This window comes from Nicotiana tabacum, chromosome 1, assembly GCF_000715075.1.
Source record: "Nicotiana tabacum cultivar K326 chromosome 1, ASM71507v2, whole genome shotgun sequence".
Taxonomy (NCBI): Eukaryota; Viridiplantae; Streptophyta; class Magnoliopsida; order Solanales; family Solanaceae; genus Nicotiana; species Nicotiana tabacum.
In genome coordinates, this window is record NC_134080.1 from 219,534,710 (window position 1) to 219,561,224 (window position 26,515).

A 26,515-nucleotide genomic window follows, 5' to 3' on the forward strand; every position below is an offset into this window, starting at 1 on the left:
CAATAGGATCATGCCACGTGTCAACAATGACAAGGCATGCCAAGTCAAATTAAAAGGCCAATGAAATCGTGCCACATATGCGAGTGACATGTTTTGGCCAATCAAATGCAGCCATGTCTCGCTTCAATCCGATTGGTCGAAAAGAGTTTGTTCTTATCATAATTCCTCCCTTCCATAACTATAAATAGATGTTTTCATAACCCAGAAAAGACACCAGAAGTTATAACAAGAAGCAAAAGAGAGCTCGTGGATCAAACACTGCAAATTCCTCCACAAGTTTCAAGCTTCAAGCAATCAAGTTCAAGCTCAAGAATGAATAACAAATCAAGTTCAAGCTCAAGAACGAAGAACAAATCAAGATTCAAGAAGTACGGGTTCAAATCAAAGTTCGTGCTAGTTGAATTCAAGATCATCGTTCGTGACAAAAATATAGATTCAAGATCAAGCTCAAAGGCCCTTGAATTTATTTACTATTGAAAAGAAAATCAGAGGATTCATAGAGATTTTACACTCAAATTATTTGAAATCATATACTACGATTGTTGCGATATTTTTCGGTCTTGATTTTATTTTCTTGATGCAATTTTCTTGTCTACATCATCATCTAATTAAAAATATTTCGTGCAACTGGAAAAATATATGATGATAATTGAAAATTATTCAATCTCAATAGCTAATACCCGATAAATTAGGGGTTGTTTTTTTTCTTCATTTCAACAACTATTTCATATATATTTAATTATTAATTTCTGAAAAAAGAAGAAGATAATTTCTATTGATATTAGTACTAGAACTAAAGGGTCAAATAAAACAATTCATGAGTCGTAAGAAAAACAACTTCATTATTCACTCCATCATCAGCAAGTAACTCCTAAGGAATAGAAGGAATTAACATATAATCATCAATAAAAATATAGTATATATTTTGTACATATTCTCATTATGGTAGAGATATTCTAAACTTCCGATTATGGTTTTGTTTGTACTTTGAGTCAGTGGCGGAGTTTTATTAAAATTGTCAAAATTTAAAAAAATAAATATACAAAGAAGTTAAGGGGATTTAATATATATAGAATTTGTTTCGATTCATTTCCCTTGCCACTGCCTAAAATTGATTCACACATTGCTTTGATCCAATTCCTGGTAGGCTCAGGGTGCAAGCATAATAACAACAACAATAACATACCCAATATTATATCATATTGTGAGGTTTGGAGAGGTTAGTGTGTACGCAGACCTTTTCCCTACCTTGTGAAGATAGATAGATTGTTTCTAATAGACCCTCGGCTCAGGAAAGTATAAGCAACACATTAATGAAAATATAGACAAGAAGAGACAATACCAAAAAACCATATAAAAGCAGAATAAAACAACAAGATAGTAAGGTGATCAACAATGAAAGAAAACAACGGTTAGTCATAAAAATCTATTACCAACAGAAAGCGAGGTTGCGTGTCAATACTACTGTTATGAACACTCTAGACTACTTACTCTACTACACTAATCCTCGACCTTCATACCTTCCTATCAAGGGTCATGTCCTCGATCAGCTGACAGCTACAAGCACAACTAGATCAATATTGCTTCATCGAAAACTTTTATTATTCCTTCAGTTCCAGTTTATGTAGTATCATTTCATTTTAATTGGTTTAAAAAAAGACAACTTTTTAAATTTAATTATTATTTAACTTAAAATTCTCATTTTACTTTTAATAATAAGTTTTTATAACCATATAAATATTATGGCATGCTTGGAATTTTTTTAAAAAAATAACAAATAGGTACCATGTTAAAGAAGCTGTTGGAATTTAAAAACTTAGTATCATATTTATCAGAGGTGGATTCAGGATTTAAATCTTATGGGTTCAATTTTAAGGGCTTTTAACATTGAACCCATTGTAATTTTTAAATTTATGGGTTCGTATATACTATTTTTGTAATTTTAATAAATTTTTACTCCGCATCAAAAATTATGAATTCAGTTGAACCCGCAGATTATACGATGCATCCGCCCCTGATACTTACATATCTTCACACCAAACTCATGATGCAATGAGATTAGAAACAATTTCTTCTTCTTTTTCTAAGATGAATTAAAAACACTACAAACAATTATGCAAAATGTTAAAGGGATGGAAAACACCAAACTATTAATCAAGAGTACTAAAAACAAAGCACGGACCTACAATCAGAAACAACAACATCAACATACCCAGTATTATCTCACATTGTGGGGTCTGAGGATGGTAGTATGTACGCAGACCTTACCTCTATCCTCACATCTTACCTCTACCTTGTGAGGATAGAGAAGTTGTTTCCAATAGACTCTCGACTCAGGAAAACAGAACTAAAACTTACCCTACAACTTCTTCATCACGCCTCTGAGTTATTGTTGTTGTAAACACTATCCGAAATGGCTCTCTAGGCTCAAGAACTCGTTCTGATTCGAAGAATCTGAAGTGGGGTTCGAGGTCTTCTCATCATGATTCATCGCGTGCTGATTATGCTCCGATTTGCTGCTTAAGCTATCAGGGTTAAAAAGAAGCCTGGAATCATCACTTTGACCAGTGAGCGCGCTAAAAATAGTCAATCCATTAGGCCATTTGATATCATCGTTCTCGTGATGATTTTCCATCGTCTGAGCTTCAGACGAATGTGAAATTCCTCCAATCATGGCGGAATTTTGGAAGTTAGGATAGGCGTGAAGCGAAGTTGCTGAAGGAATTGGCCTTGATCCCCAGTTGAAAACGGGAGGAGGACGTATTGGCATATTGATCTGTTGCTTCAGAGGAAATGTGGATGAAGGTGAAGTGGTTCGCGTTGAAGAAAAGAGCTGCGACAAATAATAGCCGGATTGGTAGCCTAATGACTCAAATGTGTGCCTCATTCTCAACACGAAATGGAGATCTTCTGCTATCTGGAAAGGATGAAATATGTGAGTAAAGAAATAAACAGATTGTGATTTACCTTTATGTGCAATTTTATTTACTTTCCAAGATTTTAAATATCAAATAATTTCAGAAGAAGCGAAGATACAATAACAAGTAGGTCTCCGTCCCAAGCAAGTTAGATCGGTCAAATGAATCCTCACTATTCATGTTTGCTCCCTTTAAGCTCTCGTTATGCGCAGATCTAGGGAAGGGACGGACCTCAAGGGTCTATTATACGCAGCCTTACCTTATATTTCTACTAGAGACTGTTTTGACGGCTCGAACCCAGGAGGTCACATGGCAACAACTTTACCTGTTATGCCAAAATTCCCTTTGTTTGCTCCCTTTATATAAAAGTATGAATTTTGAGATACAAAAAAAAAAGTTCAGCCCAATGTACTAAGCTCCCACTATGTCGGGGTCCGGGGAAGGGCCGGACCACAAGGATCTATAATACACAGCCTTACTCTGCATTTCTGCAAGAGGTTGTTTCCACGGCTTGAACCCGTAACCTCCTGGTCACATGCAGGGGCGGATTTACCTTAGCTCAAGATGTGTCACGTGACACCGCTTCGTCAAAAATCTTTACTAATTAATTGTATGTAATTCAAATGAAGAACCAAAAAACGGATAAAATTAAATAAAGTGACACTACTTATCACAAAGAGCCCTGTAGCTACTTCCGTTAGTTGTATTTCTTTTATTGATGTTTTTTAAAATATGATATTATATATTTATTTTTTTTGTTTTTTTTTTCAAGTCTAATAATGACATCGCTTACAAAAATTCCTACGTACGTCACTGGTCACATGGCAGCAACTTTACGTCAAGGCTGCCCTTCAATTTTGAGATACAAGAAAGCGAAAATTTTAAAGCAGTCAGAAAACGGAGACTTACAATCTTGCAAGAACCGAGTTGAAGAAGGCCATGCCCAGCTTGAATTACAGCAATAGTCTGAGCAGCAGTAGCAAATGAGGCAGGTGTAAGTATACAAATAACATTAATTACACCACATGTTGCTCGGACTTTTCAAAAATAATATCGAGTGTGTGTTGGATCTTTCAAAAATAGTGCACTTTTTAAAAATCCGACATGAACACGACAACATTTTGGAGAGTCTGTACAACATAAAATTTACGCCTCAATCTTAAGAAAGTCAGGATCAGCTATATGAATTCTTAGTGTCTATGTCGCTTCGTTTCAGTCCGTCTCAATCCAAATGAGACAGAAGCTAAGTATGTAGTGATAATTCAAATATAAAGACAAACAAGGCAATACAGGAAAAAGATGAAAAAAAACTGTTTGATTCTGACCTGAATACCTGACTCGAACTGATCAGTCCACTCAGAGGGAAGCTGCAAAATAGCAAATATTTATTAGGTCAATAATTGGCAAATGGTGAAGGGAACCTTAGAGTAACTGGTAAAGTTGTTGTCATGTGGAAACAGTCTCTTGCACAAATACAGGGTAAGATTCCGTACAATAGACTTTCGGCCGTTCCCCATACCCCGCACATGGCGAGAGCTTAATGAACAAATTCCCTATACTATTATAACCAAAATTTAATAGCATAAAATTTATGTTTTCTAGTTCTTATATATAAATATATATACCGCATCAAATGAACTTTGCCAGTAGTTGGATACATTTGGTTCGTTTTCTGTAGGCTCCTTGAAAACCCATTTATGACATTTATCAGATGCAACTTTCCCCATCAACCTGCACAGTAAAATGGACCAATCAGAATAAACAAACAGTGCCAAAATTCTTGTCCTGCTTTACTAGTTCAATTATTACTGGATTCTTTTTTATAACTATCTGGTATCTGAAACTCACTAGCTAGACTACTTCAGTTTTACATGGCATAAAGCACATTCAAGAGGGAAGCATTCCCAACCAGGCGTTTGTCACTTCTAGGGAATCAAACCCGAGAAGTCAGGAGCCGGACTAATTCAGTTTCACATTGTATAAAGCACATTTAAGAAGGAAGCATTCCCAACCAGACATTTTTCCCTTCTCAGAGATCGAACCCGAAATGTAGGAGCCTAACTAATTTAGTTTCGCACTGCTTAAAACATATTTCAGAGGGAAGCGCTCCCAACCAGGAATTTCTCCTTTTCCAAAGATAGAACCCAAGATGTCGGGAGCCTGACTAATTGAGTTTCACACTGCATAAAGCAAATTTAAGAGGGAAGTGCTCCCAATCAAGAGTTTCTTCCTTCTCAGAGATCGAACTTAAGACGTCTAGGAGCTTGACTAATTCAGTTTCACACTGAATAAAGCACATTTAAGAGGGAAGCATTCCCGACCAGGGATTTCTCCGTTTTCAGGGATCGAACCCGAGACTTCGGGAGCCTTGACTAATTATTTTCACACCGCATAAAAACACATTAAAGAGGGAAGCATTCCCAATGAGGGGTTTCTCCTTTGTCAAGGATTAATCTCGAGACGTTAGGAGCCTGACTAATTCAGTTTTGCACTGCATAAAGCACATTTAAGAGGAAAGCGCTGCCAACGAGGGATTTCTCTCTTCTCGGGGTTCGAACTGATTTCACACTTCACAAAGCACATATAAGAGTGAAGCGCCCCCAACCAGGGTTTCTCCTTTCTTAGGGATCGAATCCAAGACCTCAGTCCTCAGCTCAGGAGTGAAGGAATCTCATTGATCCCATCATATCTCTCCAATGATATCTGATACCTTTGGAATGCATCCATTTTAGACATGGAAGTGAGAGAGTCGAGAGTTCAAATTCAATAATACTACTACCTACCAAGTACCCACCCTTCTCCATAATTGTATAACTGAATGGACATTTTGCTGAAGGCTTTTCTCACAAGATCCTCTCCTTCCATTTGGTCCAAGCAATCTGATCCTCTGCAGAAACCATCTTCCCACATCAACATCCTGCACAAAGCATAACAAATCACAAACCATTCAAAGAGATAAGACAGACTAAAAAAATATGAAAAAACCACACAAACCATTAGTCATAAGCACATCATTTTCAATAAACTCAAGAAACAGCAAAGTGAATGACCTGATCTATTGAATCATGACTATATCCCGCTATTCTCATATTCAAATTCGATAGAGATTAAGTTCACTATCTGTTATGGTCTGATACATACAAATAATGAACGAGCCAGCTTTATAGCAGGAAATGCAATTTTAGTAAAGGCCGATATACTTGTTTCCTTATTCTAGTCTTCAGCTAATATTACAATAACAGTTACACCGCAGTTCCAAATAAGTTGTACTTAGCTATATGAATCCCGTTGACCTTGTTTTCCGTACAAATTCATCTCAAACCAACATTATACAAAATAAAAATAAAAAAAATTCTCTATATTTGATATTTTCTAATGGCATAAAAATCTCTAATAAGGTTAAAGACTCCTAAAAAGCATAACACCTAAAATAAACGCATTAACATGACTAAAATATCTAATGAAAAAAATAAGTTTCGAAGTCCACTTTGTTTTATCTTCATCTTTTTTCCTCTTTATGGGGTCAAGCAAGATATATAGTGAATTGCTGAATATGTATATATACTCACAAGCTACCATTGTCATCTCCAACTTTGCAACCATTACCACCTCGAACTCTCCTACATAAAAAAGTAAGTAGACAATAAACCAAGAAGAAACAGTAGTAATAAACTATATTGCGCAGCTCTCCAAAATGCTACTACACCCGTATCGGATCCTCCAAAAATGTATTACGTTTGGAGAAACCGACACACATCCGATAATATTTTCGGGGAGTCTGAGCAACATAGATACTAATAAGCAGAGGCGAAAGCTAGAGTGTCTGGAGCGAGTTCGGCCAAACCTAATAGCTTTGGTTTGAACCCTGTATTTATCTTAAAAAATTTATTAATTTAGAATCAGTAACATCAAAACACTATTAGAATCCCGAACCATAAACTTAAAAATCTGACTTCGCCTGCTAATAAGTAGTGGATTAGTGGAGAAAGACAAGACATACGGGCGAGGACGAATGGTCCAGAAGACAGAGTAAGTCCAGTCTGAGTTAATGCAGACATTTCTAAGTGCTTCATGTAGTGCCATCATCCCTACTGCTTCTTTTCTCCTACTTTCTCCTGAGCCCACCATCTCTTTCTCTCTTTTTCTAGTTCTTTCTCTCCACTCGTAAAATATTAAGGGCCAAGATTCAAGAACCAGCTGCTTTTTACCTTGTTGAGAATGTTTATAAACACAAGGCTGTCCTTTGTTCCACACTCTCAGTCAGCTGTCACTAGCTTTTACCTTTGACAAAGAACGAGGAGAAATCACTGTGTGTGTGTGTGTTAGCGTGCGTGTGGGAAAGGATGGTTTGGGGGTTGCTCTCTTTTCGTACATTAACAGGAAAAACGAGAGACTGTGGGGACACTTATAACATACTTATAAGTCAAATATATGCAATATACAAAATTACTATTGTAGCCATTTTAATTTATGTAAACTTAATACTCCATTCGTTTGATACTATATGAACTTATTGTTTAGAGAGTCAAATAAATTAATTTTTATTTAATCATATTTTAGCATATATATTTTAAATTATTAACTATTGTGACTTATACCATATTTTATATAATTTTTAAATATATAAATTTATTTTAAAAATTTTAAAAATTCTATATGACAATTCCTACATCATATTAATCAGTTTGGCTCTCATACTTCTAAACAATTTACAATAAATTGAGAGGGAGGGAGTACAACAACAACAACAATGACCCAGTATAATCTCACAAATGGGGTCGGGGAGGGTAATATGTACGCAGACCTTACCCCTACCCCGAAGGGTAGAGAGGCTGTTTCCAGGAGACCCTCGGCTCAAAAAAAAAAAGCAACAGGAGCCGATATATTAGTACCATAAAAATGCATAATAAAATAACAGCAATATAAGAGATATGAAATACAGAATACGAAATACGAAATAGATGACTGGTATAGTAAAACTAGCAGGTAAAGCCCTGCATCAATAGACGACCAATTACATTCTTAGTCTAACTCCTAACTGGCTAGTCTCACTCTATTGTGCTGTAGAAATATTCACAAGTTTCCCCTAACCTACAACCTTAATGCTCGACCTCCATAATTCCCTGTCAAGGGCCATGTCCTCAGTAATCCTAAGTCGCGCCATGTCCTGTCTGATCACCTCTCCCCAATACTTCTTAGGTCGCCCTCTACCTCTCCGCGTGCCCACTACAGCCAGTCGCTCACACCTCCTCACCGGTGCATCAGTGCTCCTCCTCTGAATGTGCCCGAACCATCTGAGTCTTACTTCCCGCATCTTGTCCTCCATGGGGGCCACGCCCACCTTCTCTCGAATATCTTCATTCCTAATCTTATCCATCCTTGTATGCCCGCACATCCACCTCAACATCCTCATCTCTGCTACTTTCATCTTCTGGATGTGTGAGTTCTTTACCGGCCAACATTCAGTTCCATATAACATGGCAGGCCTAACCACTGCTCTATAAAACTTACCTTTTAGTAACGGTGGCACTTTCTTGTCATACAAGACTCCCGACGCTAACCTCCACTTCATCCACCCCACCCCTATACGGTGTGTGACATCCTCGTCAATCTCCCCGATCCCTTGAATAACTGATCCAAGGTACTTGAAACTACCCCTCTTGGGAATGACTTGAGAGTCAAGCCTCGCTTCAACTCCCTCTTCCGACGGCTCAACTCCAAATTTGCACTCGAGGTATTCCGTTTTCGTCATGCTCAACTTGAAACCTTTAGACTCAAGAGCATGTCTCTAAATCTCTAGCCTCTCGTTGACTCCGCCTCGTGTCTCGTCAATTAGAATAATATCATCAGCAAATAGCATGCACCATGGCACCTCCCCTCTAATATGATGAGTCAGTGCATCCATCACCAGGGCAAATAGGAATGGGCTGAGCGCAGACTCTTGGTGCAACCCCGTAACAACTGGAAAGTGTTCAGAGTCGCCTCCTACTGTCCTAACCCGAGTCTTAGCTCCAGCATACATGTCTTTAATCACCCTAATATAGTCAACCGGGACCCCTTTATCCTCGAAGCAGCTCCATAAGACCTCCCTAGGAACCCTATCGTACGTTTTCTCCAGATCAATAAACACCATGTGTAGATCCTTCTTCCTATCCCTGTACTGTTCCACCATCCTCCTAATAAGGTGGATAGCTTCTGTGGTAGATCGCCCCGGCATGAACCCGAACTGGTTGTCTGAAATAGACACCGTCCTTCGCACTCTCATTTCTACCACTCTCTCCCAAACTTTCATGGTATGACTTAGTAATTTGATGCCTCTATAGTTGTTACAGCTCTGGACATCACCTTTGTTCTTATACAACGGGACCATTGTACTCCACCTCCACTCTTCAAGCATACTATTAGTCTTGAATATAATACTAAACAATGCAATAAGCCATTCCAAGTCTGCTCTACCCACACACCTCCATAGTTCAACCGGAATTTCGTCTGGCCCGGTAGCTCTGCCCCTTCTCATCTTACGCATTGCCTCAATGACTTCATCGATCTCAATGTCCCTATAATTACTTAATTCATGGTGATTGTCGGCATTCCTCAATTCCCCAAGTATAATATCCCGATCCCCTTCTTCACTTAGAAGTTTATGAAAGTAGGTCTGCCACCTCCTCTTAATCTGGTCAACTCCCATCAAAAATTTGTCGTCTATCATTTTTTTTTAAATTAGTATATTACGGTGAGAGTTTCACAATTTTTTTTAAGTGACCATGAGATTCTCAACAAGTCATTAAAGTTAGGGAGTGATTCTAAAATCAAGTAGTTTTAAAAGGAGAAAGATAAGATTCATTTTCGTCCAAATTCAAAAAAGATATTTATTGCTTAAAATAATATATATGTGTTAGGTGTTTGCCATAATTCTCTTATCATATTTGATTTTCTTATTTGTTGAAGGAAAGGGCAACATGTTTACTTTAATTGGGTTTTCCTTCTTGTAGAAGGAAATTATAAAGTCTCATATTTGGCCAGTCCTTTTTCTTATAGAAAAAGGTTTGAAGTTCTATAAATTGAAGATCTGTCCTTCTCATTCAGTAGCATCCACAATGTAGCCATAGAGGGCTTAAGAGTCTTGTTTAGGAGAAGAACTTTACGGGACAAGTGTTAGTATATCACTTATGTTTGCCTCTTCATGAGGTTGTTCTCTCGATATTTTGTACTCTCTTTTTATATAGTGGATTGCTCATCTCCGCCGTGGATATAGATCAGTTGACCGAACCCCGTTAAATATTTGTGTCTCTTTTTGTATATTTCTTTTTATTGTCTGATTTATCGTCGTTCAAGTTTGCTTTTCTTGCTTCCGCATGACACCTGATTATTTCGGTCCTAACAAGTGGTATCAGAGCGAGGTTTAAGACAGGTTCATCTTCGCGGGTTCACTTCTAGCCGCAACTTATTTGACGGTAATCATGATTTTTGTTTGAGAAATTTGACCGGTGTGCTATGCACGTTGAGACAAACTTCATGGTGGAGATTTGGAGATGCGACCTGTTGAAGGCTATGTGATGACAGTGGATCAAGTTTATTTTGTCAGAAAATTCAGGCCAAGGGGGAGAATTGTTAGGTGTTTGCCATAATTTTCTTACCATATTTGATTTTCTTATTTGTTGAAGGAAAGGGCAACATGTTTACCTTAATTGGATTTTCCTTCTTGTAGAAGGAAATTACAAATGTCTCATATTTGGCTAGTCCTTTTTCTTGTAGAAAAAGGTTTGAACTTTTATAAATTGAAGATCCGTCCTTTTCATTCAGTAGCATCCATCATGTAGCCATAGAGGGCTTGGGAGTCTTGTTTAGGGGGAGAACTTTACGGGACAAGTGTTAGTGTGTCACTTGTGTTTGCCTCTTAGTGAGGTTGTTCTTTCGATATTTTGTACTCTCTTTTTATATAGTGGATTGCTCATCTCCGCCGTGGATGTAGGTCAGTTGACTGAACCCCGTTAAATATTTGTATCTCTTTTGGTATATTTCTCTTTTATTGTCTGATTTATCGTCGTTCAAGTTTGCTTTTCTTGCTTCCGCATGACACTTGATTTTTTCGATCCTAACAAGTGATATCAAAGCGAGTTTTAAGACAGGTTCATCTTGGCGGGTTTAGTTCTAGCCGCAACCTATTTGACGGTAATCATGATTTTTGTCTGAGAAATTTGACCGGTGTGCTACGCACGTTGAGACAAACTTCGTGGTGGAGATTTGGAGATGCGACCTGTTGAAGGCTATGTGAAGAAGGTGGATCAAGTTTATTTTGTCAGAAAATTCCGGCCAAAGGGGAGAATTGTTAAGTGTTTGCCATAATTTTCTTATCATATTTGATTTTCTTATTTGTTGAAGGAAAGGGCAACATGTTTACCTTAATTGGGTTTTCCTTCTTGTAGAAGGAAATTACAAATGTCTCATATTTGGCTAGCCCTTTTTCTTGTAGAAAAAGGTTTGAAGTTCTATAAATTGAAGATCCGTCCTTTTCATTCAGTAGCATCCACAATGTAGCCATAGAGGGCTTGGGAGTCTTGTTTAGGGAGAGAACTTTACGGGACAAGTGTTAGTATGTCACTTGTGTTTGCCTCTTCGTGAGGTTGTTCTCTCGATATTTTGTACTCTCTTTTTATATAGTGGATTGCTCATCTTCGCCGTGGATGTAGGTCAGTTGACCGAACCACGTTAAATGTTTGTGTCTCTTTTGGTATATGTCTCTTTTATTGTCTTATTTATCGTCATTCAAGTTTGTGTTTCTTGCTTCTGCATGACACCTAATTATTTCGATCGTAACAAGATGGAGTTACTCGAATACAATACATTTTCATTTAAAAATTATAAGTATATATTTATACTACATTTTTATTGCTTCTCTACTATCGTATTTCTTTCTTAAAATTGTTGTGATTATGTTTTTGCTGAATCGAGGGTCTATCGAAAATAGCTCTTTATTTTTACAAGGTAAAAATAAAATCTACGTAAACATTATCCACCTCAAGCCCTACTTATGACATTACACTGGGTACTTTGCTATTATTATTGTATCTATACCACGATTAGTAGTAACCCAAAAAGAGTGACAGAATTTTGGTACTATAAATTGTACGAGAAGTTCAAAGATGCCAAACTTTGGTTTTAGGGGCAAGGGGAAAAGTTGGGATAGGGGTTGAGCACATGACTATGTTTTGTGCAAGGATGTGTAACTCAAAAGGCCAAATAACAAAAAGGAAATGTGATTGTGCTTCCACTAAAACCACTCAATATGTTTCCTATAAATAATCACTTTAACAACCTCTCTACTCCTCCGGGTAGAGGTACGATATGCGTACACAATACCCTTTCTAGACCCTACTAGTAAGATTTTATTGGGTTGATGTTGTTGAATCACTTGAACATTAATGAACCTCATTGGGAAAAAATGAAGGCATAAATATTGGAACCCCCTTAAACTTGGCAACTGTTATTTAGTTCCCCCTTAAATTTTATATGGTCTTTAATACCCCTGAAATTGGTTTCATAGTCTCGACCCCCCTGGATATTAATGTTTCGATTGGGAAAATAATGGTAGAGCTTTTATTATCCGATCCTTTCTTGTCATTCTTATCCAATGCAAACAATCATTATTGTTTGCATCATGATAGATTGTCTACATCATTCTCTTTAAGGTACGGACCTTCTCCGGCCCCTGTACGAATGCGAGATAGCTTGTGAATCGAGTTTTGTCATCTTATCTAATCCTCTTTGGTACATCAATGCGTTGTGACCAAATAGTCTCCTTTTTTCATTGGATATTCGGAATTTATTTGCCAGATTAATTCACATTTGCATTGTGCAAGCTGATTTAATGGGAAAGCACCTCTTATCAAGAATTGTTTTATTCTTAGGATTCGAATTCGAGACCTCTAGTTAGGCACGAAAGAATCATATCTATGCTTTTACATTCCTTTATTTGAGTCCATTTGCTATAACTTTAATAAATATGTTTATCCAATATCGATGCTAGCTTGTTATATTAGTATATCCTAGCTTGTAAACTACAACAGGCAATTTATGAAATTAGTTGATGTGTGTGCGAATTAATAAACGACCGATATAAAATGTTTAATTTTATAAGATAAAGTTAACAATCTTAAAGAAAAACGAGTTAGGAAATCGAGAAAATAATAAAAATGGCGTGAAGGACATCTAGGGGAATCTTTACCAGTCAAAAGCAAAAACTGGTGAGGACTCTGAGGGATTAGATTTAAAACTATTATACACTCATTGATTAATATTAATATGATTGTGTCACTGTACGGCCGTAATTAAACAAATACTTACTCTTATTTGGGCACTGATTTTCCAAATACAGAGACTCTTTCTTTGCTGTTAAGCATACCCTAAACCGAAAGAGAAAAATGAAGGGGTGTCGTCGCTGTATAAAGTATTCCGCATTCACGCAGGGTTTAGAGAAGGGTCGCATCCCCAAAATAAATGATATAGGCAACATAATATAATGCAATCATTAGTGATTGTTTTCACGGCTTGAACCTGTGACAGGTCACACGAAGATAACTTTATCATTGCTCTATCACGATCTGGAATCCCAACCTCGGGATCGTGATAGCGCCTAACATTCACTTGTTAGGCAAGCCAACTTGAGATAGTTAAATTCCAAATTTTAACAGTTTAAATAAGGTGGTGATAGATAACAAAAGATAGGGGCTCAAACTAACACAACACCAGCATAAGTCATGTAATAACATCTACTCCCAAAAATCCACAGTCACGAGTACACAAGCTACTAAAAGTTCTACAAATAGAGTATGAAATAAATACAACTGTTTCGAATAAAATGAACAACAAAAGAGGAAAGAGGAAGGGGACTCCAAAGTCTGCGGACGCCAGCAAATCTATCTCAAGCCTTCATGGGCTATAATCCAAGTTGACGCACCTCAGCACCGCTGGGACCAATACCAAAATCTGCACAAGAATTGTAGAAGTGTAGTATGAGTACAACCGACCCAATGTACACCATAAGTGTCGAGCCTAACCTCGACGAGGTAGTGACGAGGCTATGACATGACACACACATAATTAAACCTGTACAAACATATATATATATATATATATATATATATATATATATATATATATATATATGTACACCAAGAATGTACAATGACTTATTATATGTACAGTTGAGAGGGGACATGTGAAAGGGGGAAAAGATACGATAACTACAACAGGTATGACAACACAAGATAGCCAAATAAATCATCAACCAATGAGGACAGATAAACATACGGTATAAAGATGGCAAGGCATCACCCTTCGTGCTTTTACTATTATCCTTACCATGAAATGATGACATAAGTAAAAATCAAATGGCACATCATCACCCTTCGTGCTTACTCTCGATTTGCCCATGTAACAATAAATAATTGATATAGATGGCACGGCATCACTCTTCGTGCTTTTACTCTCAATCTCATCATGTAACAATGAATAAATGATATATATGGCACGACATCACCCTTCGTTCTTTAATTATCTTCCTTACTATGTATTAAATAACAAATGAGATAATGAAATGGCACGGCATCACCTTGCATTCTTTTACACTCTCCCTTACCATGTACTAAAGACAATATAAATTCGGGAGATAAATAGTGCGGTAAATGTGCTTTACGTCCAATATGATTCCAAGATATCAAACCTCAACTTTCAAAAATACTCAATCATTAATGATCACGGCCAACTCTAGTCCTAAAAAGGATAAGCGGTCACTGCAAATATAATCCGATCTAAAAGTCCGGAGCCGAATCCCAAGGAGAACTAAGGCTTAGCTACAACTATTCAGTATTGCTAAGAAACACAAGCCCAAAAAACTTCCTAATTGTAATGAGTGTAATTTTTATTTGTAACTAATTAACTAACAAATATTAGAAAGCAGTAATTATCAACTAACGAGGATAAAGTTAGAGACAAGACAAAGGAGGCTAGAGTTATGATTTCCCCAATTGTCGGAATCTTTCCCGCTATGCCTCCTATAATTTTGTCTAAGCATTCTCTACCGATGGTGAGTACTTCAGGTATCGTAATTCTCTTCCGAGCAAATACCATAATTTACTAGGCATATTCTTCCGAACTATGCTAGTTGGCACTAATTCACCGCTCACTAAGATCGCACCAACGTTTCGTTATTCTTAATCCCACCTTTAAAACCTGCATATTGATTCCTCACATACGTTAGAAGTGATGTTGTTCAATAACTACCTAAATATGTACCATTTTCAAACAATACATACTAAATAGGCACAGTAAATTGAGAGCTCTTCAATCCACTGAAATAAGCACGTAGTTAAACAAGTTGAGAAATTCAAAGGCTCAATCATATAAAAACATAACAAGAATTCATCCTTCAAAAGGTTTCATCAAAACCCTAAATAATAAATAGCTAATCATAGTAGTATGAGAAAATACAATACCAAAATTCATAACCAACAATAGAAAACAGGAAGAAGAAAGGAAAAACTCTTGGTCGAATCTTTCTCATTGCTCCTAGTATATTCTTGCCTCCAAAGGTGTTGTGTAACCCTAAAGTAGTGTCTCCTCCTCAAAAATTATGTAAAAATCATGTTTATCATGTATTTATATGACCTAGGTAGGGTGGAGGGCCATCCAATACAATCCAATCTCGGATAGAAGAGCTGGAATCCGTGTTTTCCTTCGCGCGTCGCGGGCCCGTGGATGCGGACTCAGCTTTTGCAATTTTCCAGTTCGCGAAGCGATCCAAGCCTTTGCCTCACTTTCCTGTTTTATGCGTTCAATTTTCTCCCTTTTCGCGTCCATTTTGGTTTCACGCATGAGATTGGACGAGCTCCCAATTCTTTTCATCTCTTCCTTTTTGTGTTAAATTGTCATCTTTTGATCATTTATCATACTCATTACTACACATAAGAAACACATCATAGGCATATTTTACTTCAAAAATCACGTAATCTACCGCGACTCACACAAGAATTAATATGCAAATATACTCAAAATATATTTATCACCACTCCACACTTAAACTCATGTTTATCCTCAAGCAACTTAAAATTAAGCACGTCAGCAAGTACACTTTACAAAATATACTCAAGCATCCTACCAATGATAATGATTTATATCAATGCTTAGAACCTAGCATAAGCACTATTTATTACTTTTCCTCAAGGTTTAAAATGATGCCAAAACTATTAAAATATTTTTGCAACTCTTTCTGATATCCTAGCCTCAAAAGATGACGCCAGTATATTCCTCTTTATGACTCGCTTCTTGTGCAAACTAAAGATACGAGTTCCTTACCAATCTGTTGTAAAGTATGTGCCCTCACTAACAAAACAAAGAGAGTAATCTGTCTGCACACTCAAATATGAATTCAAGTATAATTTAGGGACTCATAGAATGTAATAATTCACTCATTCTCACAAAGAAACTCGTGTGCCCCCAAAGCTCGTACCATAGGCTTGCCCGTAATGTGAGTCTCTATTAATTTAAGCTCGCAAAGTCTACGATCAATTAGGCCTTCATGGGTTGTAATGTAGGCTAATGGATGGATAGGATAGATATGGATACTAATAACTAACTCTCTTAAGCACTTTTAATACAATACACTTTAACTTTTAAGCACATCCTCTTCATGATCACTTAACATATCGCTACGAAATCATACATAACATAGCCCATTGATTTTAAGCACATCTACACAAGAACTGACACATATAAAAATGAATTGGAGGGATTTTTTTATTTTCTTTTTTCTTTTTTCTTTCTTTTTTTTTTTAAAATCTTTTCAACACCCTCCATAAATTGGTATTTCTAGCTAGTGGGTCTCTCAATACACACATGCATCTTTTGGCCTTTCTGTAGTTCCACTCAAAAACTACCCAATCTCTTTTCCTTCTCTTCTAGCTACTTAAGTGCTTTCGGAGGTAATGTTCAATAAGATTTAATTAAGAACAAAGGGGATTCGTCTTGTAATGTGGGTACCAAAGAAAATATTTACAAGCTCAAATGGGCTAACAAAGGATAATTTTATCACTGGTAGGCAAGTAGCTTAGAGGTCAATCAAAGAAATGCTTATATTATCTTCTAGACTCTCAAGGCTTACTTATTTCGCTTCAACTCATACACATGGAAAGTTCTAGACTAGCAAGGAATGACACAGAGTACAACCAAATATCTCACCTCACACAATGCATATGACTACTCAGGACGACTCAGACTTAACTATCAAGTTAAGGAAAATAACCACAGTCCTAATATAATTCAATCACATAGAATGTACATAATAGGAGTCAAAAGATGAGCCCAAGTGTCAAAATAAGTCACATATACTCTCAAGGAATATATTCACAAGAATCAAGAAGAAAGTACTCAGCACAAATGCTCCAGCTCTAAACCCCGATATAGAACATGTCAAAAAGAATAGATATTCAAGTTCTTCCCATTCCATTATCAGTTCAAAACAAACAAGGGAAAGAAAAAACAAATCTTTTTTATTTTTCTTTAGACTTTATACCCTCAAGAAACTGTCTAGGAAGTCCATCATTGGGAAAAGTCCAAAATCTTTTGAAAATTCTACTTTAAAAAAATTACTACCCGGTTCAAAAAGTCATCCCTTGAAAAAGAACCGTGGTCATAAGAAAAACCAAAAGGGATTATTTCTACCAAATTATTTTTTTATTTTTTGTTTACAAAATATATAAAATAACACAACTAAACTAGCATAAGAATCCACCCAAATAGTGTCTTCACCCCACACTTAAAATTGTGCATTGTCCCTAATGCATACCATACTAATAAGAGGGTAAAAGAAACTCCCTGGTAGGCCAAAGGCCAAAGCATTAACAGCTCATGGGGTACTCAGACTTCTCCCAAGCTTGGTCCTTTGTGCGGGTACCTCACACTTAGTTCCAACCATTTGGTTTGTTGTTGCATCCTTCCAATACCTTTGCTTTCCATGCTCCTAGAAAATAAAAAATTGACATTACAAAAATAATACAATTAAAAAAAAATTAATACAAAAAATAAAAGAAATCAGTAAAGTCGAGTTGCCTCCCAACAAGTGTCTGATTTAACGTCACAGCACAACGTGAATCACTTTCTGCTTCCACCTCGAGCTTATGAATTGAACCCCAAGTTTTTATTCAAGCTTATGATTATGCTCTTGGGGCGGTGGAACGAATATAACTTGTCCAAAGAAAAAATGTAGTATTCTGCACTCTTTGGCCTTTAGATGAGGTGTGTAATCCTGACTTCCTGGCAAGAAGAATTCCAGAATGTAGGCACCTTGTTCCTCATTCCTTGACCCCTCAATTTGTTCGGATGACTCTATTCCCATATCATCATTCAAACACAATGTGTAAAAATACTTGGATTGAGGACCAATGCGCTCAAATACATGAATTTCAGGATTATCAACATCCTCAACACCTATGACACTAGAGTTAGATATATATCCTCAATGTCTTTGGTTGACTCTAATATCTCTTCCATACCATCGGCATCCTCAACATCTAGTTGGATATATTGTTGGTGTTCTACTCTGACCTCCTCTATTTGGACCTCAATTTCAGCATCTAATTCACACTCTTTTTGGCTACTATCCATAATATTAGCTTGTTGAGCATTAAATGCTTCAATTAGTTGACTCATTTGAGCCTCTAAGTTACGAATAGCAGGCTCTTGTCTTTGTATGTGTAGTTGTTTATCATTGTTTTGTTCCACAAGGCACCTTAGCATATCCTTGATCTCTTTCTGGTCATCATCCCTGGGTTCTTTATTCCTATTAACATTACAAGAAAAAGAAGAACCATCATAGTAAGGGGTTAGGGGAGGATAAGAAATATAAGAACAACCATGAAAGTAACCATCTTGACCACCACACATATCACACATATTTCACACATAAGATTGAGTTGGTGCACATAACCCGCTCTCGGTAATATTTTGATAATTTTTCCATGGGTTCTTTCCTCCACAATATGCATAAGGAGGATCAAAAGCAGAGTACCAACATCAAAGCTCTCATAATTCCAAGATGTCATATTTCTCAAATCAACAAGTAAAACAAAAAAATCAAATACTAGAAAACAAAATAAAAGTTCAAACTTGAAACCTAGCAATATGTACACCTACAACTAAACCGTTAGTTCCCCAGCAACGATGTCAAAATTTGATCGCGCCCAACTCTAGTCCTAAAAAGGATAACCAACCACTGCAAATATAATCCAATCTAAAAATTCAAAGTCGAATCTCACAGAGAACTAAGGCTTGGCTATAATTGTTCAGTATTGCTAAGAAACACAAGTCCAAACAACTTCCTAATTCTAAAGACTATAATGTTTATTTCTAATTAATAACAAAAAAATACTAGAAATCAGTAAAATCATCAACTAACGAGGATAAAGTTGGAGACAAGATAAAGGAGGCCTAGAGTTATGATTTCTCCAATTGTCAAAATCCTTCCTGCTATGCCTCCTATAATTTCGTCTAACTATTCTCTACCGTTCGTGATAGTTCGGGTGTCGTAATTCTTTTTTGAGCAACTACCACAATTTACTAGGCATATGCTTCCTAACTATGCTAGCTGGTACTAATTCATCGCTCACTAAGTTCGCACTAAGGTTTCGTTATTCCTACACCTTTAAACCCTCCATATTAATTTCTCACATACGTTAGGAGTGATGTTGTTCAATAACTACCTAAGTATGTACCCTCTCTCAAGCAATACATATTAAATAGGCACAGTAAATTAAGAGCTCTTCAATCAACTAAAATAAGCACGTAGTTAAACAAGTTGAGAAATTCAAAGGCTCAATCATATAAAACATAACAAGAATTCATCCTCCAAAATGTTTCATCATAACCCTAAAAAATAAATTAGCTACTCATAGTAGCATGTGAAACTACAATACTAAAATTCATAACCAACAATAGAAAACAAGAAGAAGAAGAAAGGAAAAACTCGTGGTTGAATCTTCCTCCTTGCTCCTAGTATATTCTTACCTCCAAAGGTGTTATGTAACCCTAAAGTAGTGTCTCCTTCTCCAAAATTATGTAAAAATCATGTTTAGTGTGTATTTATATGACCTAGGTAGGGTGGAGGGCCATAAAATACAATCCAATCTAAGATAGGAGAGCTGGAATTCACGTCTGCCTTCGCGCATCGCGCACCCATGGATGCGGACTCAGCTTTTGCAATTTTCCAGTTCGCGAAGCGATCTGTGCCTTTGTTTCACTTTGCTATTTTGTTCGTTCAGTTTTCTCCCTTTTCATGTCAATTTTGGTGCCATGCACGAGATCGGATGAGCTCCCAATTCTTTCTATCTCTTCCTTTTTGTGTCAAATTGTCATCTCTTGATCATTTGTCATTCAAGCTCATTACTACACATAATGGGCATATTTTACTTCAAAAACCACATAGTCTCCCATGACTCACATATGAATTAATATGCAAATATACTCAAAAATATGTATTTTTCATCAATTATCAATTAATAACTAAGAAATAATTACAGAAGGAATGATCAAATAAGTAATAATCTAATCCAAGCATGGATATCATAATAAAGTGTCACGCCCCAAACCAGATGAGGCGTGGCTGGCACCCGGTGTCGTGCTGGCCCGAGCTAACCACTTTGTAACTCATGATTATTCGACCAAAACTAGAACATACATAGGTCGAGTTAGCTGGACTCATTTCTTTTGTAACTATCATGAGCCCACATGGTCACACCTCATAATGTACAATTGTAAGTGGGAAAATACTTTATCAATGAACCATTTTTCTTAAAACATGAATACATATGGGTCGTTAAGACCTATGACATACTGTACAAAATGAACCTCTATCTACAAAGCCTCTAAGATTACTTGACATCAAATGGGATAGGGTACCGGCCTACCCATAAGTTTGCAGCAAAACTCTAACATGATGACCCTTAGACTCGGCTGCACTTCGAATGAGGTAGAGTCTTACCGATCCTTCGTTGAATGCCAACCTTGTCTACTATAAGGGCTCGTCAAACTGATTATCTATACATGCAGGCATGAATGCAGCGTCCCTAACAAAAGACGTCAGTACGAATAATATACTAAGTATGTAAGGCAGAACTAAAACATGACAATAAGTCAACATTAATTTAAGGCATATAAGAATAAATCTGAATCTCTGAAGTGCCGCCGTATATGCATACTTATTATACTTACATATATAATGCTTCTCTTTTGAGACTATTTCTATTATCCATATTGTATGATGCGTGACTGCCCAACTGATCAGTGGTAACTGCCCGACTAGCCGTCTCACGGTGGTAAATGTATGACTGTCCAACCAATGGTAAATAATGATACATAACTGCCCACCCGGTGGTAACTACCTGACCGGCCATAGCCCGATAGTAAATGCCTATCTGCCCGACCGGTCATAGCACGATGGTAAATGAAGATGCATGACTGCCCAACTGGTCGTAGCACGGTAGTAAATAAATATGCATGACTACCCAACCAGCCATAGCACGGTGGTAAATGCATGAAGATGCATGTATCACTATATTATCACATTAACATCTTTATCATATACCTCAATAGAGACTTAGGAACATAAATAGACATGCTTGAATATCATTTTACAGGAATGAATAACATAGACATCCTTAACTGCTAAGAGTAGAACCACTTATGGAATAACATTATATTTACATATCGTTACTTGGATAATGGCAAAAGAAAGAAGGGATAGTCTTAACATACCTGAGCCGATTCTCTTGGCAATCCCTCTAACACATGTCTTTTGCAAAAAACATGTAATGGTGGATCAAAGTAGGAAATAATCCATATAATATTCTTGAAAAAATTGCATCGTACTCCCTTAAAATTACAAAAATCCCATCGCTATTATTCTAAGAAGTCTCGTATGAATTTGTTGTAGCTTCATACATAACTTAGCAAATCTTAGAATCTTACTTTAAAACTCATGAAGAATATTAATAATTATGAATTGGACTTTGCTTACTATAAGAAAAGGAGTCCATAATGTCGTTCAATATTTTGCCTTCTTAATAACCTTTTCCAACAAAATGATAAGGTACAAACCTCTTTAAATGTTGCCACCACATTCTTAAGGTTATGATAGATGGCAATTTGTTGTCAAGTTTCCATAAACCCACGTGAAGGTTGTCCCCTAGTAATTATCAAAAAACTTCACTTAAATAATTATCCACAAAATCCAATTTACTGGTTAATCTCCCACTTAAAAATCTATAATTACCCAATTATGAACATAATTAAGAATTATCTCAAATTACTTAAAATACTACTCACTTTTAACATACTTTATACACCTTACTATCATGGTCATGTGGTACCTTGTATGACACTAGTCCATAAATACCGGGTATTATAGCTTGGACTGTATCTTATCCCAAATTATCAAACTCCGATGAAACTCATTTTCTTCGATTCGCTTACCCTTTCACCTTCACGAATTTACTTATCACTTGCTTAAAATAGCATAATACTTATAATCTCCAAATAATCTTATCCTTGAACCAATGTCTATTATTTTACGACAAATTCACCGTACAATACTACATGATGTTACATCGTAATATAATATTGCGAAGCATAACATCATCGAGCATAACATCATCGTAACATTGCAGGGCATAACATCATTAACCCCTTTGGAATATTCGTCCTCGAATGTTGACTGACGCACTTATCATTTTCATAACCTGTGTCTTCCAAATACTTTAGTACTCTCCTTGCCATCTAGGCAACTATTTTGTGAATAATTCCAAAGGCCAGGAAGATGCAACAAATCACAAGGAAGCAAGTTCCACCCGCATGCTTTATCCTACAACAAAGCATAAATATTTGTCGCCTCACATATATTGTATCCACACATTAATCACGTAGCAAATAGGCAAAACAAGTTGTAATCCCTTAAGTCAAATTTAACCGCGACACTTACCTCACTCTACAATCAAATCAAATCTCAACCGGGGACTTTCCTCTAAAATCCGCCTCCAAACCAATCGAATCTAACCAAATATCGTTCAAACAATCCAAACTAAGCTTTAAAAACTACCCATGAGTGAAAGAGGTTCAATTTATATAATTTTTGAAAAAGTCAATCCCCGAGCCCGCTTGGTCAAAATCAAAGTTCATACCGAAATCCGGATACCTATTCACCCCCGAGCCTGGTTGTCGCGCCTCTTTTTTCCCTTTTTTGCGGGGAAGTTCGGGTTTGGACATTCATAGGAGAACAACTCATTTCCTTTTGGGAATTTGGGAATTTGAAGAGTCGCCACCTAACGTATTATGGTGCGTTAGGGATCCTAGAGTAATTAATTCTTGTGACTAGTTTGCATTACTAGAGATTAGGGTAAGAGCTCGAAATAACTATGAGGGGAAGGTGTTAGGCACCCCTCGTGGTCCACAACGGTGGGTCTCGGCTGAACTTAAACTATATGAATTAGTCAATTATCAAACAAGCAAGTATTAGTAGATAAAGTAGCTTTCCCCAAGCATATATGATCAAAGAAGTTCAGATAATGAAGGTAAAGAGATTTGGACCGCTTGTATATATGTAAAGGAGGTTCAGGGAATTTAAACATATATGGGAATTGGGAAAGAGGAGTCCTAAGTTGGTTAACCTACAGGATCATACTCATGCAATGCCCGGTAATCACTCCTCAATGAGGGGCTACACGTGACATTAGCGCACAGGTCATCATATCCTTACTACCCAATTCCCTCCTATTAGTCATAGCCTAAAGCGTTCTGGCAACCTTAAGATATACCCTATGCGTGCACTACCCGTCCCTTCCTTGTGGCCCTGAGGTATTTAGGACCTCTAATTTAGGTAGTTCTAGACTATCCTAAGGTATTTAAAGGATAAAAATCTAGGCGACAACCAAAACAATTAGGACTGGACCAAAGATAGAACAATCAAAGGCTCAAGTTTTACCTCCACAAACAGAGCAAGCAAGTGCACGTCTTAAACATAGTTTAAGATATTTAAGAGAAGCCCTATAACAGGATATCTAGGTGAGAAGAGAATATGCAGTATTGAGTTAAGACTAAAGTGTCAAAGACCTATTTAGTTTACCTACTGAATATTTTAGAACCTGTTGAATCTGGGCAGTCACAATAAGCAAAGCAGTTTCACAGTTTTTTTATTAGACAATGATTACCTATAGGCTTGCCTATGCGTGATACCTCGTACACATGCTATGTAAATGCAATTAGGATTCTACGAGCCATTTTTAAAATAGATGTCGTATATACATGCTGGTATAGGCGCTGAATAACTGATTTTAGACTTATAGATGCCGGCAGCTAAATGCAGAAACTGGTCTTAAAATACTATAAGCATGGCATCTAAATGCAATGATTAAGACATGCTGATGATTGATTTGAACATTGTTAATATGTAGAATCTGATCTTTTTCAAGTAAGACAAATTAATTTTAAAACCCATATAGGCATGGTATCTAAGCAAACATCGCAACAAACTTACAGACATGTTATTAGAATACAGGATCGAATTTTTTTTGAATCCTATTAGCATGATGTCTAAGTGAACAAACATTGTAACATCTTATAGGCATAGTATCTAGATAGACAAGATATTGTAATAACCTATAGGCATGGTATCTATATAGACAAGATATTGTAAAAACCAATAGGCATGGTTTCTAGGAATGTAAACACTGTTTTAAAATCCTATAGGCAGGATATCTAGCCATTCCCAAACAAATGTGTATAATAATCCCTCCCAGTTTACTAATTTTTCCAATATTTGTTTACAAAGGTTATTATTACAGCCCATAAATGAATTTACATAATGAATAAAAACTATACTATAGGGAGCCTAAAATAGGCCTAAAGTGAATCCTGGAAATACCAGGCCTTCAAACAGTCCCAAATGCCATAGCCTCATGATGTCTAATAAGGGTATCCTGGTGTGTCAAAGTTCCCAAGGGCCTGAGGGACCCCGGGCAATGCCCACACCAAGATCCTTTTGAATAGAAGAGTAGTTATGTGCAGTATGGAAGGGCCAGTCCCGGTGTGCCAGAGTTCGGAGGAATCTTATGGATCCCTAGGTAGTACACACACTGGAGGGGCAGAACTTAAGTAATCTAGGAGTAGAAGTGAGAGTGCTTGGCATAGTTGAAATGACTTTTAGGGAAAATAGTGTAGAGATAAGAGTAGCAGTAGTTTAGGAAATCATGTTCGGAAAAAAAATGTTAAAAACCTTTAGAGGGAAAGGAAGGTTCAGCAAACAACTACCTAGTCACAAAAACATCCTATTGCCCAACTTTAGTTTGTTAATTAGTCCGGGTAAACAAATAATTGCACAAAAGGGAGCATGGATTGGGAACACAAGATATAAAGCAGGAGCATATAAGATGAAGGGTAAGGCAATCATGCTAATTAATAGGGACACAGAGCAAGCAGGAATTAATAAGACATACCGATCACTCAGATCTTACAATCATACTTAGTGATAGGGTAAGCATGCTACTTAAGACAAGAGACAAGAAGGCCTAGGATTTACACACTATAATAAACATATTTATTAAGCATGAGGATACATAGGTCTGGATACAGAAGTAGTCATGTTAAGTAATACAGAAAGAGTCATAGAAATTCAGTCACACAAAGTAGCCATACTAGTTGGGGTTACAGGACAGGGGAGACACAAGTAAACAGGTTGTTCTAAGGCCATGTTGGATACTCAAATAGAATAGACAGGCTGATTAAAACAAGAGAAGGCGAAACTTGAGCATACTGGTCAAAGAAACAAATATGAAAGGACATGGAATTTTGTATACAAACAATTAAACTAGTGCAAAAATAGACATGGATTTAACAGCTTAGGAACAACAAGGAGCACATAGATTTGAATTTCAGAATGACACTGAGATAGGAACATACCAGTTAAGGAAGGAAATGCAGAAAATAGAGCAGGAAGGATGCAACAGTCTAGCCTTGACTTTCAGCCGGCTAGAGAAGCAATGAGCACAAGTAGCAAAAAGAGAGATGAGAGGAAGTTTTTGTGTGTGTGTGTGTGTGTGTGTGTTTTGAACTACTATCTGTGTGTTTGAGAGGTAGAATAAGAGTGTATATATAGTACATAGGGAGTAGAACAAATAAGGTAAAGAGAATCAGAATTCAATCAATTAAGGGCAATCACATAATCACAGAATCAATTTCCATGAGGGAGTCTGGGATAGACCCCTTAATTTAGGGGTAATCAGTTAACGGTCACAACATAAGATTTAATTAAGGCAAAGAATCCATAATCATGCCATATAAAGAGTCAATAAAAATCCCCAAACTTCTGTTCATTAGTTAAGGCAAATAAAATAGGGAAGCATGTCACAAATAAGGAAACAAATAAAATTTTAGCGCACATGCTGATTTTAATAGGACAGTTAACAGGCCAACCAGTAAAATCTTCAAAGAATATTGATTTTATAGGAAAGACTTATTCATATTTCCTAAATAGAAATCAATTAAGTAAACTCACAGAA

The 26,515-nt window shown here is 36.7% G+C and overlaps 1 protein-coding gene across 1 annotated transcript; it reads right to left on the bottom strand.

The window, feature by feature from the left end:
* Positions 1 to 2,058: 2,058 nt before the first annotated feature.
* LOC107775215 (protein RICE SALT SENSITIVE 3-like) lies at positions 2,059 to 7,316 on the bottom strand. The gene is made up of 7 exons (XM_016594925.2): positions 6,919 to 7,316; positions 6,488 to 6,538; positions 5,713 to 5,835; positions 4,544 to 4,649; positions 4,244 to 4,285; positions 3,828 to 3,884; positions 2,059 to 2,917 (listed from the first exon to the last, which is right to left on the bottom strand). Exons 1-7 carry the CDS (start codon positions 7,044 to 7,046, stop codon positions 2,405 to 2,407), a joined length of 1,020 nt encoding a protein of 339 aa, XP_016450411.1. The 5' UTR covers positions 7,047 to 7,316; the 3' UTR covers positions 2,059 to 2,404.
* Positions 7,317 to 26,515: the final 19,199 nt, after the last annotated feature.

Bases quoted from the DNA above. Each gene is read 5' to 3' on its own strand.
- LOC107775215 (XM_016594925.2), bottom strand. From the start codon at position 7,046: ATGGTGGGCTCAGGAGAAAGTAGGAGAAAAGAAGCAGTAGGGATGATG. The intron at 6,539-6,918 runs GTATGTCTTGTC...TTTTTTATGTAG, and splicing joins TGGACCATTCGTCCTCGCCC to GAGAGTTCGAGGTGGTAATG. The intron at 2,918-3,827 runs GTAAGTCTCCGT...CATCCTTTCCAG, and splicing joins AACTCGGTTCTTGCAAGATT to ATAGCAGAAGATCTCCATTT.